At 39.1% G+C, this 20,632-nt stretch overlaps 2 protein-coding genes across 2 annotated transcripts; both read right to left on the reverse strand.

Moving 5' to 3' along the window:
• Nucleotides 1-6,041: 6,041 nt before the first annotated feature.
• On the reverse strand, nt 6,042-8,082 carry LOC101312976 (poly(A) RNA polymerase cid13-like). Its single transcript, XM_004308379.1, has 5 exons — nt 7,816-8,082; nt 7,494-7,717; nt 7,219-7,282; nt 6,928-7,124; nt 6,042-6,437 (listed from the first exon to the last, which is right to left on the reverse strand). Exons 1-5 carry the CDS (start codon nt 8,080-8,082, stop codon nt 6,212-6,214), a joined length of 978 nt encoding a protein of 325 aa, XP_004308427.1. The 3' UTR covers nt 6,042-6,211.
• A 1,959-nt stretch (nt 8,083-10,041) lies between these two features.
• On the reverse strand, nt 10,042-14,458 carry LOC101313262. The gene is made up of 7 exons (XM_004308380.1): nt 14,174-14,458; nt 13,363-14,109; nt 12,656-13,024; nt 11,549-11,772; nt 11,238-11,301; nt 10,949-11,145; nt 10,042-10,452 (listed from the first exon to the last, which is right to left on the reverse strand). The coding sequence occupies exons 1-7, from the start codon at nt 14,456-14,458 to the stop codon at nt 10,239-10,241; spliced, it is 2,100 nt and encodes a 699-aa protein (XP_004308428.1). The 3' UTR covers nt 10,042-10,238.
• Nucleotides 14,459-20,632: the final 6,174 nt, after the last annotated feature.

Raw genomic sequence — 20,632 nt, forward strand, 5'->3', positions numbered from 1 at the left:
ACTTCAGTAATTAACAAGCTTTGCAATTTGGCCATCCAGGGCACTTTTCTTGTTGAAATTTCAAGCCGACTCTGTTTACCAGTGAGCTGATCACTTTTCTTGTGGAACAGTGTATATAGAGAGGATCACTTTGTCAAGATAGGTGTGCTCATTGATGAGCATACTCGACTCATCTAGTGAGCTGTGGGACACACATCCGAAACCAAATATTATTTGACATTTGGTCCGAAAATCTGCAAGTTGATCTTCAGTATGGACATACTGCATTTAATGATTTTCTACTCCAACTTTTCCTTGATGAAACGTCCAACAACTTCATCATGTTTGGTTTTATTAGAGCATCTTTAGCAATGTTAGTTTTTAGTTAAATTTTAGTAAAGGTCCTAGAGGGGGTGAATAGGCCATTAACGACTTTTTTTTCGTATAAATTCGTTCTCAGGGATAGCAAGGGTTATAGCTATCCAGAATAAATTGATATGGTTTTGAAACAACACCGCTCAAAAATCTGATATGGCTCTGAAACAACACCGCTCAAAAATCTCATTCTAACCCAAGTGGATTTTTCTATGGAATTTGGGTTTAGGGATACACAGACACCTTGCTATCCTCGAAAACTCTCTTAAGGATTTTCTAAGAATAACTAAAACGAGGTGAGCAACTGATTCTCATAGGATCTCCTAGGGCTAGATTGAAAGAAAAATCAGATATGGCCAACAACAACATAGTGGTGGCGAGCAAAAAGGGACAAAAGGTTAGAAGTTTTGGAATCCCTAGTCGACTAGGCTCAACAACAAGGGGTTCTTTGCTCTTGACGAAAACCATAGCTTTATTGCTTTGAGCACTCTCTAATTTCAAAACCTAAACCAAGAATTCCCAAATTTCGTCTCCTCACTATTTGAAAATTCATGGACAGAATTTCAATCATAGTGAGAATAGACTTTGAATCATAAAACAACTCAGTATACATGACATGTATACTATCATTAGAATCCTTGTCCTTAAAGGATTCATCTAATATGACTAGGCTACAAAGGCCAAGGAATCCTAAACATCATCCAAGGATGGTTTAGACTCATGAAATAAGCTATGGAATTATTGAGTTTTTTCATAGGTCGTAGCCAATGTGTCCCAACTGACTCTCCAACGCTCTTTGTCAAATAGAGCAGCAGGCAAGCTATTAAAAGCTTTGATGTTCATCCCTCCATAATTAGTCCAATCAAAATATGAAGGACGTTAATGAAAGTATGACCTCTATCACGGTCCATTCTCGGCTCACAGAGGATCTCACTAACAAAAGCTAGTGGCCGCTCTGATACCACTTAAAGGTCCTAGAGGGGGGTGAATAGGCCATTAACAACTTTTTTTCGTATAAATTCGTTCTCAGGGATAGCAAGGGTTATAGCTATCATGAATAACAAATACACAGTGACAATAAATAAAAGTTACAGTAAAATAACAATGAACACCAAGATGTTTTTTACTCGCAGAAACCCTGCAACCAGGGAGAAAAACTGCGTGCCCCTGACTCTTGAGGGGCAAAACCTTTCCACTAAATTGAAGTAACTTCTTACAAGAATAATAGTTCTAGTGATACACTACCACAGTGCTATCCTTCCTAGTCCCAAACTAGTCTAGACCTATTCCCTCTCTTGTTTCTAAGTACTTATAACATGGGACAGTTTCAGAAGCTTTGTTCGTGAATTCAGCTAACCACTAGCAGATTCAACCTTGAACGCTTCTCAGAAGTTTCACTCTCAAAAACTCAGCTATCCTAAACTGATTCTTTCATGAACCCAGCTACCTCAGCGGGATACATCAAAACTCAGCTATCCTCAGCTGTTTCTTTCATGAACACTTCCGGGGTTGTTGCACTACCAACTGATCTCATGGTATGCAGAATGCAATGAGTTTGTGAGAAGAGGGTTTGTTCAGCTCTAAGGTTTATAATCACAAGAGGAAGACTTAGAGACTAATTGTCACATCCCGACCCGTAAATTTTTACCTTATTTACTAGCTTGGTTATAATAAGAATTTTACCGTCTCCGTCATTGAAGTTATAGTTTAATTGGTCCCTAGAGGGGTTTCGGGGACAGTTATGCTCGGAGGATTATTTGTAGGAGGAAAATATGACGACGGCAAAAATGGTAAATTTTAGCTAGTAAAAGGTAATTTTTATTCGGGTATTATTTTTCGGGGTGTTTTATTTTTTGGAGTTGGGTTTATATTTGGTTTGGGTAGGAACCGGTTTGGGGTGAGGCCCAAAAACCCTTTTTCTCTTCTCCCTCTCTCCCGATTCTCTCTCCTCCCACCCGATTTTCTCCTCTCTCCACCCGGAAATTTCACCACCGCCGTCCGCCGTCGTCCGGCCACCACCGACCGCCAGACTGGTCCCGTTCGGACCCTTGCCTCTTCCTCTCTCATCCTGGACCGGTGCACGCGCCCGGAACGCCGCCGTGAAGGAGCAGTCAACCCCGAAAGGTTCGACTGCCGGAAAGGGTCCTTCGCCGGAGCTCCGTCTTCCGGCCACCATAGGTCGTGATTTTTGGCTCAACTTGTAGCCCTCATCTAGGTGAGTAATCCCTCAAAAGGTTTCGGCTAAATTCGATTTCGTTAGGGAGGTTTGTTTAATTGAAAGTTTTAGGGATTTATGGTTGTTTGTGTTCGATCGACATGGTTAGGCTTAGAATTGGGGTTTGTGGTAGTTAGGAATGTTGTAGAGGAGGTTGAGAGGAAGATGCTGCCAATTTTTGGTGAGCATAGGAGGTCGCCGGAAAACAGCTGCCGGCGGCGCCGCCGCCGGTTAGGAGATTTTTAGGGTTTTAAATGTGGAATATTAAGAAGAGTATATTGGTGTGATTTATGGAATTTTTGGATGAGATTTGGATAGGTTTGTGAATTTCCGAAGTTTGGTATTTTTGGCGGTTAATTAATGTAGAATCCGGCCGTAGGATTTAAGTCGTATTTTGGAGAGGTTGTATTTACGACTGTTGAGTATGATATTTAAGTTCGGATCGTTCCGATTTAAGAATATCGAAGTTAGGCAATGATGAGCGTATTTATGGCTCTCGGGTAATTTTGCCTATTTTGATTAAATATTGGATTATTGGTTGGGAAATTAATATTTTATTTGGAACAGGACGTGAGGAGGCTCGAGCAAACGAGACCCCAGATCGACAGCAGGCTTAGGCCTAATTAGTGAGTGGACGTTTATTTTAAATAAATGCATGCTAAAGTTCACGATTGAATAATTAATGTCGTGGAGTATTTTGACGTCATTTTAATTTTTGACGATTTTTATTTCTCTTGGAGAGATACCGAAAATGGGATTTTCGGTGGATATAAATATGTATTTATGAGAGAGTATGTATAGAAAATGCTAGCTAGCCATATGTGTCTGTCCACCTTAATGGCGTAGCATATAGCCGCATTATGGTGTGACGTGAGCGTTGGACGTAAGCGTAGTAGCCCTATTTGAGTGTTTAATTCATATAGGGGGTATGGACACATATTTATTCACCCGTCTGTCCACCTTGATGGCGTAGTGTAGCACCGCATTAAGGCGTGACGTGAGCGTTGGACGCGAGCGTAGTAGCCCTATATAGACCCATGAATTTATATAGGGAGTATGGACGAGTGTAAATACATACATATTTTATAGAGTCTGAGAGGCTCGATATTTTATGGGATAAAAGTTTTATCGCTTGCGGCATGCATTCGATTTTTCCTTAGCAATTAATTTGGGGAAACATAAATATTTTATTTATTATTTTATTTTGTCCACTCACTCTAACGTTATTAAATGTTTTCCCCTGGGCTCTTCGTTTTAAAAATGCCCAGTTTGCAGGATTGCATAGTTGAGGTCGGACGTATATGGAGAAGAGGCATAGTCAATAGTGTAGCTTCCGCTCATTTTTATATTTCTAGTTCATTTCCTTTCAAATAGAGTTGCTCTGAACTGTGGCTGTTGGCTATGAGATTTTCTTGTTTAAGTTAGAAATTAAATTGGGAGATGTTGTGATTTGGGGAGCACGAAGGCTCCAGGAGTTTATGGTTGGATTTAAATTTTCAGAAGTATTTACAGGTTTTATTAGGAAGGGTTGTCCATTTTCAAGGGAGGTTATGTCGAATTTTTCGGTAAACTTTCCTTGGAGGTGGTCCCCGCAGGATTTACTTCGGGTTTCAGGGTGAAATTCGGGGTGGGTCCTGTCACTAATGAACAATGCAAATGAAAACCAAAACCCAACAATAATGCAATGACTTTGTGAGAGAAGGTTTTGTTTAGCTCTAAGGTTTATAATTACAAAAGGAAGAATTAGAGACTAATGAACAAAGCAAAGGAAAACCAAAACCCAACAATGCAAATGTAAAAACTACATTTTGACAACCATTGAGCAAAGGCAGCCTTGCTCAATATATATAGGCTGATCGAGTGCTCTAACAAGAGAGAGACACAAGCCAAAGAGGTGCCACAAGAGGGCAGGCACGAGGGCCAAAGCAAGGAAAGAGTTTTGGACTTTTGTCCTTGGCAAAACTCTGAAAGGGAGAGGACATATACAGCTGTTCTAGGCCAAGAAAGAAAGAAATAAAACTATCCTAAACAATGTTTGATTTAAAAGCAAGAGACAAAAGGTTTTGCAAACTTTTTCCCAAAAGCATAATACCACATTGGTTTAGCAAATCACTTTTTCTCTGATATCAAACAAAGACAGCTGCTATATTGGTTTGTGTATCATAAAGACAACTGTAGCCTTAGAGCTCTAAACCATGAGTCACGGGTTGAGAAAAAAACATCAAACCCAAAACTAAATTGAGCACAAAGGCAAGATCTTTAAATATTCTAGTTGTCAATTTGAAATTCAAATTAGGAGCTTTCCCAGACATAAAATTAATGCCACAAGGGTAAAGAAACTTAAACATAAGACAACAGAACAAAAGATCAAAAAGCTAGAAACCCAAATTGTTAGGATGGCAAGTGATATTGTTATCCTCTGTGAAAAACCATGAAATGCACATGCATGATTTTTACCTAAGTTCCATGAGTTCATGTTGGTTCTTCTACTTCTTCAACTTGTTCTTCAGATGTGCAAGACCAATCTCTCAATTGCTTTAGGCTTCATAGGTTGTGTTTTGTTCTATATAAGGATTGCCAACAATATTATACCTTCATTTAGTTAAATTCGTTAAAATGTCATTTTGGCTAGACACTTTAGAAATGCGGCTGTATCAATGTTCTTTATTTTAACTAGCATTACATCAACATTATTCTTCAAATAAAGATTAAATAGTCTAAATATATTTATATATCACGTAAAATATCTTACAAGAAATGTATTAAATTATAGTTAGCCTCATCTGAGTCATCTCGCTCTCTTTATTTAGCTAGCAAGATAGCTAAAAGTCATAATAGCTAAACTTTAGCTAGTCTGCTGGAGCTTTACCTAGTCTGCTGGAGCTCTGAAAATATAAAAAAAAAAAAAAAAAAAAAAAAACTAAACATGCTCTCTAAAATAGCTTAAATTTTGAAACAAATAGTTTGTAATAGAATCGAACCATTACACTGTCCTACAAACTCTTTCACCAAACAATTGCCGGAAACGTTCTCAAAAAAAAAAAATGCCGGAAACAAGAGGCAAGTTTAGAATCCACCCAAATGGTAAAAAAAATTAAAAAAATCAATCATAAATCATTCAAATACAAAGCAGCAATCATCCAGTAAAGTGGTACATAAATATTAAATTGGAGAATCATTCCCTGCAACGGAAGAGGTTGGAATCCCCTCTATTTAAGGTTTGTCAAACACAGTGAACAAAGTTGCCCACTGGATTATCCATCCTACAACGACCCCTCTCCCCCGACTTCTTCGACCTACGAACCGAGAACTACAAGGCCATTCTTATCATCGATTTGGTCAGAGATGAAGGTCATAGACTATTGTTCTTTTTCTTTTCTATTTTTTTTTTTTTAAAAAGAAAGGGGAGGGGTAACATAGGTATTTTAAGTTTGTAACAAAAAAGTGGGGTGTGTATGTAACAAATAGATATGGGTAAATAAAATTACTCGTGTAAATAACAGGCTAAAACATTAAAAATGCTATACACATAACAAACGACGATGAAACTATGGTAACAACGTACTTTACATAAGTAGCACACTTGACCGTACTTGCAACCAAATTCTGCTCAACTAGTAAACAATAAATTAAAAAAGAGAACTAGTGAAAAGGTAATACGCTAGGAACATACAGTTCAAAGAGCTTCACACAGGGATTCGCATCATACTGCAATATCTCAGCCGCACGTTCAAACTCCTCCCTCAAAACTTTTATGCTGTGCTTGTCCACAACTCGTCCCAGGTCATGGGATGTCTCAAACGGATCCTCTATGCATATCAAATGCCGGTCATTTCCAATCCTCCTTGTCCAGTCCTTTTCCCGCTTGCTGAACAAATTAACATCACATTTAACAATTGGTTAGTTGCTTGTAATAACTTAATTGATGGTCTCACATATGCACCAAAATATCACAATTAAAATTCTGACCAACTTCCTTATCTCCCTACACACTAATAAAAGCACAACAAGCCACAAAAAAGAGTGAGGGTTTACGTTCTATTCTCACCCAAAGAATCAGTATCAAGAATGTAAAAGTTCATCCAAATCCAACTATTCAATGTCAAACAACTATTGATGAATGAAATGCTCGGCGTCATTGTGGTTCAAGTCCCACATAAACTGTATGAATTTAGCTTCAAACTGTACAACAACAGCATCGTAACACAATACTACTACCAGGGAGGCAACAATAACTATTCTAAAATATATATTGAAGACAATATATCAATCCTCCATCTGAGACCATTTAATAAGAGAGAAACCAAAAGTTCACCACAAATTTTATAACCACATTTATTCCAGAATTTATATCTCACCTGATTGTTCTTCCCCTGCGAACAGATATGACAGTATTTGCGTAGTCATGACTATATGCCCAGTAATTGAAAAATGCCCACACGAGTTCAGCAATAGTTTCCCTGTTATGGGATCCAAAATCTTGAAGCTTGTCTACTCGATCAAAGAAAGCACATTCAATGTTCTCTACAGTGACAGAGTATGTTGCCCGCATTCCCTGATGGAGAACAAAGGTAGTGATCAAATACACATAGAATTATCAAATGTCAGGTTTGTAGATATATTCTGTGACTCTGCTTGAAGGCGCATACCTGTAAGCAGGGAAGAATAGCAGGTCTCCGCTGTTGTAAGAAATGAATACACATCAAAACATACCTGAAAACAAAGTGGAAACATTGTTACTCATGATAAAGGACACAGAAAACAGTTCACATTTCTACCATGAGAATTTCCAAAATGCAAAGACTATCTCTTGGTAGTACCATCATAGCACAGGATTATTTGGTAGGTAAAATTGCTGGCATCACCAAGAGAACTTTTGAATACTAAACTGGGCACTAAAAAATAACCTTTAAAGTTAACTTACGCATAGCTCGATAAGGTTCCATGATAAGTTTCATCGACTCCTCTGGACTTGGCCCAATGTTTTACAATAAAAGCCAATTGTCGTAATCTTGCATCTATATTTGCATAATCACGAAGAAGCTTTGTGTTTACCACAGCCAAAACATTGTTGATGCATATATCGCAGGAGATTCCAGTGACAGGATCCATAAGCTTTACTATGGGTACCCTAGCACGTGTCAATGCCTGAAAATAAACAGGATTACTTGCAAAAACAACAAATTATAATTAAAAAAAATCAAGAGCATGGTCATAGGTTCGCCGAGCAACAACGTCTTGAACACCTTGCACGAGCCTTCTGTGGCTGCAGCCGATGATGCCGAGACATCAGAGTACTTCTTCCTTCTATCTGCTATAAACTTCTCAGGCACACCGTCTCTGGCTGTGCTTAGATACTCGAGGGTTTCACCAATGATGGGCCAACCTGTGCTTCCCAACGGCAGTTGATATCCTGCTACTTGTTGCCTGGGGCTAGGAATAATTTTACAGAAGAAATAGTAAAGAGAAGCAAAGAGAACTAGCAGAGAAATGAAGAACGTAATGGTTTCCATGGCAAATGGATGTGATAGAGTAGGATTTCAACTCATTTGGGTCTCATATTATAGACTTAATATGGTACACTCCGTCGCTAGCTGGCCTGAGTCAACTTCAATAATTAACAAGCTTGTGCAATTTGGCTGTCCAAGGCAATACTTAATTAATCACATTTTAGCACACCGCATATGTTATAGGATTCGAATCCTCTCCTTATAACTCTTTCCTAATATTACCTCATAAGAAAATATTGACCGTTTAATCTCAATCAACGGTCAAGATGTCTCTTGCTTCAACTTTTGAGATACTATCTCATCTCTTCTCTCATTTCTCTTACTCTTCCCAAATTCTCATCATAGGATATGAGAAATTCAAAGTCCAAAGAGCATATACTGGTAACCAATCATCATAGCTAGGATGTAAAACCTTCAGCCTTCTGCAAATCCACACTAAATCCTCACCTGCCATCCAACTATCAAAACAAACAATTCAGTTTGCAATATCAATCAAAATTTCACAGCTTCAAATGGATTATAATAACTTGAACTTGATAACTTCAAACATGTAAAATTAATCTTTACAATCCAGCCAATTTTCAAAATTCGTTTCAACACCCAAAAGCTAGAAATCTCCATTTATCCATCTTTATTATCACTTTTGAGTTTTCTGGGTAAATAAATAAGTTTTTCTCAGTGAAAAATTTAAGCAATTTGAAGTCAAAGGTGATGAGAATTGAGGGAAATTTGGAGGCAACAACACCTTCACCGCTACCATGGAAGTCCTCCCCTCTAAAGACTTCGTCCCCAACAGAACTCTCCACCATGGAGGCTCTCGACAGCAGCAATGTCGGCGACGGAGGTCACAGGAGCAACAACGTTCACACTCTCGAGCAAATTGTCGTGTTTATTCATTTCCTGAGTAGAGATATCCAAGATTCTGATGAATTGATGAGATTGATGTTAGAGAAGAGATGAGATAATATCTCAAAAGTTGAAGCAAGAGACATCTACATCGTTGATTGAGAATCAACAGTCAAGATTTTCTTATGAGGTAATATTAGGAGAAAGTTATGAGGAGAGGATTCAGATCTCATGTCACACTCATAATTACCAGATTAGTGTGTAATTATGAGTGGAGGGAGAGGAGGGAGAGAGGTTTGACTTTTCAAATGGTATTGTGTAATTAACAGAAAATGACATGACATAAAGGTAACTTTAAACAGTCTGAGGACAGTATTGTAATTATACATATACTGATGACATTGATGACAAAATTACATTAACTTTGCATTGGCAGACCCGTAAATAAAGAAAAAAGCTGGGAAATAATAGTAATTGAGCTGGCCACCCAGACTGCTGAAATTATTATTCTACCCCCATTTTATTCTCTGTTTTTTAGTAATTTACACAATTGTCACTATCTCTCTCAAACTCAATAGCAATCCTGTGAATATAATAAAAAATAGGGGTAAATCAGTGATTTCTTGGAGGCTTATGAACAGTAAACCCTAAACCCTATAGACAATTGAAATTTGAAGCCGACTCTGTTTACCACTCGCAATGAGTTGTGGAACAAAATATAGAGCAGATCTCTTTGCCAAGATAGGTGTGCTGAGCATGCTCAACTTGTCGGTGGAACACTTAAGAAACCAACTTTTGACCTTTGGTCCGACTTCAGTATGGAAATAAGGCTATTAATAATTTTCGACTCCAACTTCTCCTTGATGAAACGTCAATAAATTTCAACATGTTTGGTTCTATTAAGTTGAACTGGATTGTAAACAATCAGAAGTTCGGGAAACGAAAATTGTACAGAACCAAATGTTAAACTTGAAGGTCAGACTAAACAGTATTGTTCTCTTTTTCCTCTTCAACACACGCAAAACTCGAGGATGAGGCTGGTCACAATTATTAGCAATATATCCAGACTGATAAAAGTCATAACTCATACCCAATAGTGTTCGCAAACAATACTTTGCACATTTGAAAGGAAAAATGGAAATTAGAGGCTTTAACATCAAAAACGCTACACACATAACAAACATCGATGAAACTGTGGTAACAACGTACTTTACAAAAGTAGCACACTTTACCATGGTGCCACACTGCAACCAAAATTTTGCTCAACTAGTAAACAATATCCAATAATGTAAAAAGAGAAACTAATAAAACGGCTAGACGCTAGGAACGTACGGTTCAAAGAGCTTGACACAGGGATTTGCATCATACTGCAATATCTCGGCCGCACGTTCGAACTCCTCCCTCAAAACCTTTATGCTGTGCTTGTCCACAACTCGTCCCAGGTCATGGGATGTCTCGAAAGGATCCTCTATGCATATCAAATGCCGGTCATTTCCAATCCTCCTTGTCCAGTCCTTTTCCCGCTTGCTGACCAAATTAACATCACATATAACAATTGGTTAGTTGCACTTGCAATAATTTAATTGATAGTCTCACATATATGCACCAAAACATCATAATTAAAATTTTGACCAACTTCCTAATCTCCCCACACCAATAATAGTACAACAAGCCACAAAAAAGAGTGAGGGTTTACGTCCTATTCTCACCAAAAGAATCAGTATCAAGAGTATAAAAGTTCCTCCAAATTCAATCATTCAATGTCAAACAACTATTGATGAATGAAATGCTGGGCGTCATTGCGGTTCAAGTCCCACATATACAGTATGAATTTAGCTTCAAATAATGTGTATAATAGCATCATGACACAATACTACTACTACCAGAGAGGCAACGGTAACTATTCTAAAATATCTTTGAAGACAATATATCGATCCTCCATTTGAAAGCATTTAATAAGAGAGAAACCAAAAGGTTCACCACAAATTTTATAACCACAATTATATCAGATTTTATATCTCACCTGATTGTTCTTCCTCTACGAACAGATATGACAGTATTTGCGTAGTCATGGCTATATGCCCAGTAATTGAAAAATGCCCACACAAGTTCAGCAATAGTTTCCCTGTTATGGGATCCAAAATCTTGAAGCTTGTCTACTTGATCAAAGAAAGCACATTCAATGTTCTCTACAGTGACAGAGTATGTTGCCCGCATTCCCTGATAGAGAACAAAAGTAGTGATCACACATAAAATTATCAAATGTCAAGTTTGTTTGTAGATATATTCTGTGATTCTGCTTGAAGGCATACCTGTAAACAGGGAAGAATAGCAGGTCTCCGCTGTTGTAAGAAATGAATACACATCAAAACATACCTGAAAACAAAGTGGAACATTGTCACTCATGTAAAAGGCACAAAAAACAGTTCCTAACCACATCACCACAGACATCACTATTCACTACCATGACAATTTCCAAAATGCAAAGACTATCTCTTGGTAGTACCATCATAGCACAGGACTATTTGGTAGGTAAAGCCTACAATCAAGATTGCTGGCATCACCAAGAGACCTTTTGAATACTAAACTGGGAACTGAAGCATAACCTTACAAGTTAACTTACGCATAGCTCGATAAGGTTCCATGATAAGTTTCATTGACTCCTCTGGACTTGGCCCAATGTTTTACAATAAAAGCCAATTGTCGTAATCTTGCATCTATATTTGCATAATCACGAAGAAGCTTTGTATTCACCACAGCCAAAATGTTGTTGATGCATATATCACAGGAGATTCCAGTGACAGGATCCATAAGCTTTACTATGGGTACCCTAGCACGTGTCAATGCCTGAAAATAAACAGGATTACTTGCAAAAATAACAATATAGAATAAAAAGATTCAAGAGCATAAAAACAACTAAGATTGTGTTGCCCTAGGAAAATAACTATTTTAATATAGACAAGGAATGATGTGACTTGTACATAATGATGAGAACTATCATTCACTTCAAGGACAACTAGTTTGTGTTCAAAACACATGTTACAGATGATAGATACTTGAGCATTCATAGTAACTCCAACAATCTAGCTCCTCTATTTGCAGCTCACTAAGATTAATGGATTTCTCATCCACTGCTCTATACTTGTTTCTTTTGTAATGAACTTATGGTCCTCTCAAAAGGAATAGTAACTGCACTATATGCTTAATAAACAAGCAACTCTAAAATCAGTCACCTACTCATAAAGGTGCGATGAGAGAGTACGTTGGTTTGATGCTTGATCAAGCATCATCCCCTGAGGGCCAGTCAATTGCAAAGTCCATTTTTCCAAAAAGAAAAAACAAAAAGAAAACAAAGAGAATGAATAAGCATCATACTCATGCTCAAACCCAACTGAATCCCTTTGCTAGGCTATCCCTAGTACACATTTTAGAGTGCATGTGACGTATATCTACAAATAAAAATACTAGCAAAGTTCCTTTAAGTTTTAAGTAGTAAACTGAAATGGAAAAAATGTTTTGAACTCAAAAGAGATATTTGTGTTTTCTTGTGCCACTCAGAGGATCACTTCTCATCGTCAGGTTATAATTAAGGCCACAGACATAGTTTCTTTGAGAAGCACAACAGTCAATAGAATGACTCATTCATAGTAAATAGCATTAAGGTTAATCAATTCCAAAAAGTGGAGTTTAATCTGTCAAGAATTCATGAGGAAAAAGAATTCTCATTCACCTGTACGTTCTCTAGTTTGTCTGACTCCAGAAGTTCAGCCAACCGGAGTAAGATCTCAGATTTGTTAATATCTTCTTCACCAATCTCCAGACAGAGATCAATATCACTTTTAGAAACTCCAAATGAGTTGCCACATGATCCATAGATATATAGGCGAGCATCAGGCCACTCTTTGCATATTATATTCTCCAATAATGTTAATAATTGCTTCTGCTTGGCCTTGTCTTCCTCAGTTGGTATCAGGGAGTCAAAAATTTCAAGAAAAGGAGCATTAAATCGGTCTATGTCAAAGCGACATAGCGTTTGTCTTTTGTAGGATCTCATTCTTTGGCTAAGTTGGTGTTGTCCTCTGTCATCTGATCTTGAATCCTGGTAATGAAATTTATAAATTATTCTCAGGTCAGCTATTTGTTACAAACTAGAATAGGAAAAAGAAAATCACTTGGAAGAAAATGAAATTTCTAATACCTATTAAAGTCACCCCGGGGATGAAAATTAACTTTCTTTCTATTAGAATGCTATCAAACTCTATCTGTGTGACAATACGAAAAGCTAATTTATCATTCCTTCATCAAACTATATAATGTATCAAATAAGGAGGCATCAACTCTAATTCTCTTTAGCCTTTTGGAAAGAAACTCACTTTCATAAACTGCCATAATATTCAAAAACCTTGATTACATATATGGTAATAGAGAAAGGTTTACCTTATGGTGTTGCTTCCCCTCAATCTTGTCATCCCTTTCCTCCTCAAGCGAGTGTTGGCCAACATCTTCAACCCCGTCACTATCCTTTCTTGCCCTCTCTCCACCGTCGAAATTCATCATCGACTCCTCAATCTCCGAAGCAGAAACCGAATGGAGATTCGTGCCAGCGGGCGGACCAGGGCGATCAAGCTGTGCACTGAGCCCCTTTCTACCATCCCCATTTCCTCTCATCCCACCATCTTCACCTGCCAATCTTCTCACTCTCTCATTGTCAAAAGAACCCTCCCTATTCCTCGCAAATCCACTAGAACTCTGCCTCTCCCTATCCACATTATACTCCATGCCTCCCCTCCTACCCCCGGAATCCCAATTCCCTCCTCCCCGAGGCTTGTTTCCAAACCCCGGCGGCGGCATTGTCCTATGAACTTGCTTCCCCCTCTCCCCTCCGCCGCCCCCTCTTAATTCCCCCTCCCCGGAACCGTAATTCGCACGACGAAACTCATTGGAAGCTGACGAATTGCTGGAATTCAAGTGGAGATTGCGGTCCAAGCCATTGCTGAGCTTGGCGATTTCAGAGGAAGTAACGGGAGCTGCTGAAGACAACTCCGGGTTTCGGATTACATCGCCGGGTAAATATCCGAACTTGAGCTTCTGTTGTTCTTGGTGATGTTTCTGCTGGGCCAGGCCGATCTTCCTCAACTCGTCGGCGAGGTTTTCTGGGATTTGATTGAATTGGTTGGTGCCGAACTGAGGAGGAGAGGAGTAAGGGTTTTGAGGAAACCCTACGAAGTTGAAAGGAGGGGGAGGAGACAGCGAATTGGGCCAGAGAGACGACGAAGGGCTCGGAATCTGATGGGGATAATGATCTCGGCCGTTGGATGACGACGGCGGCGACGATCCCCACGGCTGCTGGAAAGGCACGGTGGGGCCCACGGCGGCGACGGCGGGATCGAGCACGGGGGACTGCTGCTGGTGCGGGGGATGGGGCGAGCGACCTTGGTAGTGGTGGTGTGGGGCTTTTTTGGAGCAAGGAGAGGAGGAATTCGCCGCCGTTAGACGCCGGCAGAGGCGGCGCGTCACCTCCACTACCGGCCATTTGGGGTTTGGGTTTCGGAGTGCAGTTTCCGCACGACTTTGTGTTTTAAAGTGGTCAAGTGAGTTTAGCCAAGTGATGAAAAGGCTGATCGGTACATATATTAATTCTTACTCTTCTTCTTTTTTCCCTTCCCGTTGGTTAAGACCTGGAATATCTAAATGCCATTATCATCATATCAATGAACAGAGATCTAACTTTCGATTTTATTTTTGTTTTTGAGCTAGGACCAAATTCATAAATATTAACGAAACCATAGCGGCTAAGCCCTATCAAAATAATATCAAAAGTCTCAATGTTTACTAACTTAGAATATAACTTATCATGAATCGGTATAAATAAGAATCGGTATTGAAATATTTCATTTCATTCTACTGTTTATTTATTATAAGGAATCAAACATAAATGAAACTAATTATGATTATTATTGTTTACTTACTATATGGAATCGGAATTAAAAAAACTAGTTTGATTACTAAAATACCCCTATAAGAAAAGAAGTTAGGTGTTTGCAATTTTATTGTTCTTCTTTTTAAAGATGTGAATATTCTTGGATGATATTCATCAGACCACCTAAACTATATATGTTGGTTGACTCAAGTGCATGTGTTCAAAGTCTTGCATAACTAATCACCTAAACCAACTAACAATCTACTTCATCAATCACGAGACTGTGATATAATTCAATAGTAACTGAAAGAAAAAAAAAAAACTACTCATGCACCAACATCATTTCAACATAATAGTAACAAATTAAGTTCCATAATATTTCAAATAACACGAAATATAGCCATGGTACCAAACTACCAATTCAACAAACAATAACCACAATACCATACTTTTGACATGGCATAAATTGAAAGGTCTCAAGAAGTTATTATCTTCAAAACAAAGCAGCAACAAAGGGAAGATTGCTCAAATGACAGACTTAGTCTAAGCCTCCATTCACTCTAAGCCACATTGCAGAAAAGTGATTATGTAGTCTCTCTTTTCCTCATCAGTCATGGTAAAGAAGACCCTCAATCAGTCATGCTCTTTAGATAGTTTGTTAGTGATGTGAAATACCTGCATTAAAGTTAGGAATTCCATCTTTCGAAACTCACCACAAAGTTTCCCTTGCATATCAGCAAGATCCTTTTCTGTTGAGAGAACGTTAATTAAGCCTTCAAACTTTGGAGTCATTCCAGAAATGGCTTCAGTGATCACTCTAAACTTTTTTGTCATATCATCCAAAGCTCTTGCCTTTAGACGGGTATTATTTGAAGCATTTGCTACATCTTGGGCTGACCTCAGTTGTTTAGCACGTTGGTTGGCACTTGGTGGTTGGGGAGGACTTGGTTGTGTAAAAGGCACAAATTTGGAAAGGGTGGTGCTATTAACACACCTTTTTTTACTATTAACACACCCCCTATATGGTGAGAACCAATCATCAATTAGATTTAAATGAGAAGTTTGTAAATAAAATAAAAATATGTGGATAGAAAAATAGATAGCACTGGTTGCAATTAAAGGCCAAAAGAAGAAGCGTGAGCATCTCATCGGTTCTAAAAACACGAAGCCAAACAAAAGTGCTAATCAGGAAGATCTGACTCCTACCATGACTCCACCTGCAGTGCCCCCGAGCCCTAGCTTGAAGGGCAAGGAGGTTCTTTGAAGTTTTTTATATTTTCCTTTCTGCTATTTCAGTTTTGTTCTTGTTTATTTCAGAACAATTGCTCTTGCTCCATGCTTTTCACATGGAGGATCTTTATTTTCTTGCTTTTAGTTTGCTTAGAAACAATTGTCTATGATCTATTTGCTATTAGATTGTAGGCTCCTTCTGAGCCGAAATTTGTAATGAGGATACAACCCTCATACGAATCAGATGATCTTACTTGTCCTCTGTTCGCATGGCAACAGACCGATTCGTATTGTACCCTCTACTTGAGTACAAATGACAAAATTTTCTTTGAAGTTAAAAAAAAAAAAAAATAGAGAGCACATCCAAATTGATCATAGGTGAGCACCAAATATATTCAAACAAGCACATTATTATTAGCTTCCGAAACAGAAGCCACAAGGAAAAAAAAAAAACTACAATTCACAGGTTCAAAACTCGCATGCCCAATAGGTCATGGGGAGAAATGCTGCTCAAGTACACAGGTTTGTTACCTTCAACTTTTCTACGTTGCATGTGCAACAAGACACATTCTACATTGAAATCGGTTGATGTCAGGACTCACCCCGAATTTCACCCTGAAACCCGAAGTAAATCCTGCGGGGACCACCTCCAAGGAAAATTTACCGAAAATTCGGCATAATCTCCCTTGAAAATAGACAACCCTTCCTAGGAAAAACCTACATACACTTCTAATAAACCAAATCCAACCTTAAACTCCTGGAGCCTTCATGCTCCCCCAAATCACAACATCTCCTAATTATTTAAACTAAATAAAATACCACAACAAACAATTCATTAGTTCAGAGCAACTCTATTAGGGGAGAAATGGACTAGAGTTATAAATATGAGCGGAAGCTATACTATTGACTATGCCTCTTCTCCATGTACGCCCGACCCCAATTTGGCTAACCTGCACACTGGGCATTTTAAGACGAAGGGCCCAGAGGAAAACATTTGAAACACGTTAGAGTGAGTGGACACAAATGAATTTATTATAAATATTTATGCATTCCCATTTTAATTTCATAGAAAAATATACTGCATGCGGCAACTCAAAAGCGCTCAACTCATAAACTGGCAAAAACACAACTAGCTCCGACTAGTCTCTAAGACTTAATAAAATACAGCCTCTCAAGCTAAAATACAAATATATATGTATGTATCTACACTCGTCCATACTCCTTGTATGAATTCTTATGAAAATATAAGGAAAAATAGAAGTTCATACAAGGCTACTACGCTTGTGTCCAACGCTCACGTCACGCCTTAATGCGGTGCTATACTACGCCATTAAGGTGGACAGACGGGTGTATAAATATGTGCCCATACCCCCTATATGAATTAGATACTCATATAGGGCTACTACGCTCGCGTCCAACGCTCACGTCACACCATAATGCGGTTATATGCTACGCCATTAAGGTGGACAGACACATATGGCTAGCTAGCATTTATATACATACTCTCCTCATAACTATCCATATACACATTCACCGAAAATCTCATTTTCGGTAACTCTCCAAAATAATGAAAATTGCCAATCACAAAAAAGGCTATAAAAGTATGGCTCTACCGAAAGATCCCATCTTCGGTACTTTTCAAATAGCGAAGTTAACAAACAAAATATGAATAATTACTTCCGAAAATACTTCGCAGAAATCAATCGTAAAAGGAAATTATTCCACTAATTAAGAATCAATAATATAAAAATCAACTATCATTAAATATGAGGCTATCACATGCATTTAATTTAAAAACAAACGTCCACTCACAATGATTTGATTATTTAATTGCCAAGCGGAGGCTTCCCAAGTCAAATGCCCGTCAACTTCCTATGGCGAGCCTTTACTGTAATATCCCATATCGGCCAAACGGAGAGGGGTTATGTGCTATATATGTACATGCCCACCTCCAATCTAACACGAGGCCTTTTGGTGGCTCAGCGGCTTCGGAGGGGATGGGTACTCTGAGGTTAAGCATGTTGATGCTAGAGCAATCCCAGGATGGGTGACCTCCTGGGAAGCTGCTCTTGAGCTGCCGGAAATAAAACCGTGAGGGCCGGTGGGCCCAAAGCGGACAATATCGTGTTACGGCGGAATGGGTCCTGGGGTGTTACAAATGGTATCAGAGCCACTCTGCCGTGTGGTGCGAGTGTGTCGACGAGGGCGTCGGACTCCCAAGGGGGGTGGATTGTAATATCCCACATCGGCCAAACGGAGAGGGGTTATGTGCTGTATATGTATATGCCCACCTCCAATCTAACACGAGGCCTTTTGGTGGCTCAGCGGCTTCGGAGGGGATGGGTACTCCGAGGTTAAGCATGTTGATGCTAGAGCAATCCTAGGATGGGTGACCTACTGGGAAGCTGCTCCTGAGCTGCCGGAAACAAAACCGTGAGGGCCGGTGAGCCCAAAGCGGACAATATTGTGTTACGGCGGAATGGGTCCTGGGATGTGACAAATGGTATCAGAGTGAAATTTGGAATTTTCGAGTTAGGGTTGTCCATCTGCAAAGGAGATTTTCTCAATCTTTTCAGTAAATTTTCCTTGGAGGTGGTCCCCGCACGACTTATTCTGGGTTTCAGGGTGAAATTTCGGGGTGGGTCGTGTCAGTTGGTATCAGACCCACTCTGCCGTGTGGTGCGAGTGTGCCGACGAGGGCGTCGAACTCCCAAGGGGGGTGGATTGTAATATCCCACATCGGCCAAACGGAGAGGGGTTATGTGCTGTATATGTACATGCCCACCTCCAATCTAACACGAGGCCTTTTGGTGGCTCAGCGGCTTCGGAGGGGATGGGTACTCCGAGGTTAAGCATGTTGATGCTAGAGCAATCCCAGGATGGGTGACCTCCTGGGAAGCTGCTCCTGAGCTGCCGGAAACAAAACCGTGAGGGCCGGTGGGCCCAAAGCGGACAATATCGTGTTACGGCGGAATGGGTCCTGGGGTGTTACATTTACTGTTAAGGGTATAATAGGTATTAGGCCAGATGTGGTTATTTTGAGATAGTATAAAAGCATTCTCTCTGTAATATTCTATCCAAGTATGTAAATGAACAAAATCTTTCTAGTTTTCTCTGATTTCTTCTTGCCTTCTTCTTCCTTCATTCTGATACAATAGCTCAACTTTCATGGCATCAGAGCCTTGGTTTTGATCTTGGACATTTATCTCTTGCTTCCGCTTTCCCTAGCCTCTTAGTTTTATTTTTAGTTTTCATTTTCCCCAAATCAAAACCCTAACCTAGAGTTTTCCAATTTTCGATTCCCGGCAATGCGCCGCCGCTAAATCCAGTCATGCTCGTTGAAGCCCAGTCCTCCTTCATCATCGGTAATCGGTATTGGAGCCCAAGCTGCTTGTGTTTCTTGAAGCCGCCACATATACTTGCTTTGTTGATTCAGATAAGTTTGTCATCTTTCGTAGATTTGGAAAGTTTGGAAATTCGATCGAGATTATTGATATTTGTGAATTCGAAGCCTTCGATTTGTGTTTCAAGTATCCTGCTATTCTTTTTAGTGTAAGATTCATGGTGATTCATTGGAATTAAAGAAGTTTGAAACTCTAGATTTTGCTAAGAAATTGATCGATATATTTTCATTCTGCGAGCTGATAGAAGTACAGTTTGGGATTATCAAGCAGTGTAAATTTGTGAACCATTTGTGGAATTCCTATAGAAATTTGAAGATATGTTTGATAGTTTGACAATTTGGGATAACGTTTCTCAACTCTGAAGTTGTCTGGGATAATTGAAGCATATCTTTTTGATGAGTGATTGAAGATCTGTTGCTAGATGTTTAGTTGTGTGCCAAAAGTTGATTTTTGGTAAAGGAGTATTCGTAGTTGATGGAAGAGTAATTGTACATGTTGGCTAAAAGAAGCTACTGTGAGAATGTCATATTTCTCTATTTGGTTCTAGTGAAGAAGTAACTGCTTGTACTGGCATTCGGTATATGTCTCTTGTTTGATATGAACCATTTGAGTTCAGTTGGAATTTGTTAACAAAGACACAGAAGACTTTGAGACTACTTTGAACAATTGGTCTTTCTTTTCAGTTTTGTGAAAAGATTTAAGTTGCTTTCATATTATAGTTACTCTAGGTTTTGGGGTATTTCTTTGGATATTCAAGAAAGGAATTCTTGTTTTCTCTGGTTTTGTATATTGAAGGAATCATAGTTTCAGCCTTTGGAACGATGCATCAGAACAATCAGCTACAGTTTTCTATACTCTCCAACTTCAGCAATATAGTCACAATTCGCTTGGATGACACCAATTATGTATCTTGGAGATTTATGATGGAGTCAATGTTGATAGGGTGTGATTTAATGGGATATATTGATGGGTCTGTACCTTGTCCTCCTCAATACAAGACCACAACAGAGGCTGGTATTACTGAGCTTACAGAAGAGTATAAGGAATGGAGGAAAAATGACTCTGCTTTGATTACTTTACTTGCTGCTACTTTGTCATCTAATGCTCTTTCATTCATTGTTGGGAGTAGATCATCAAAGAAGTATGGCTTTCG

The sequence above is a fragment of the Fragaria vesca genome, linkage group LG7 (genome assembly GCF_000184155.1).
Source record: "Fragaria vesca subsp. vesca linkage group LG7, FraVesHawaii_1.0, whole genome shotgun sequence".
In the NCBI taxonomy this organism is placed as follows: Eukaryota; Viridiplantae; Streptophyta; class Magnoliopsida; order Rosales; family Rosaceae; genus Fragaria; species Fragaria vesca.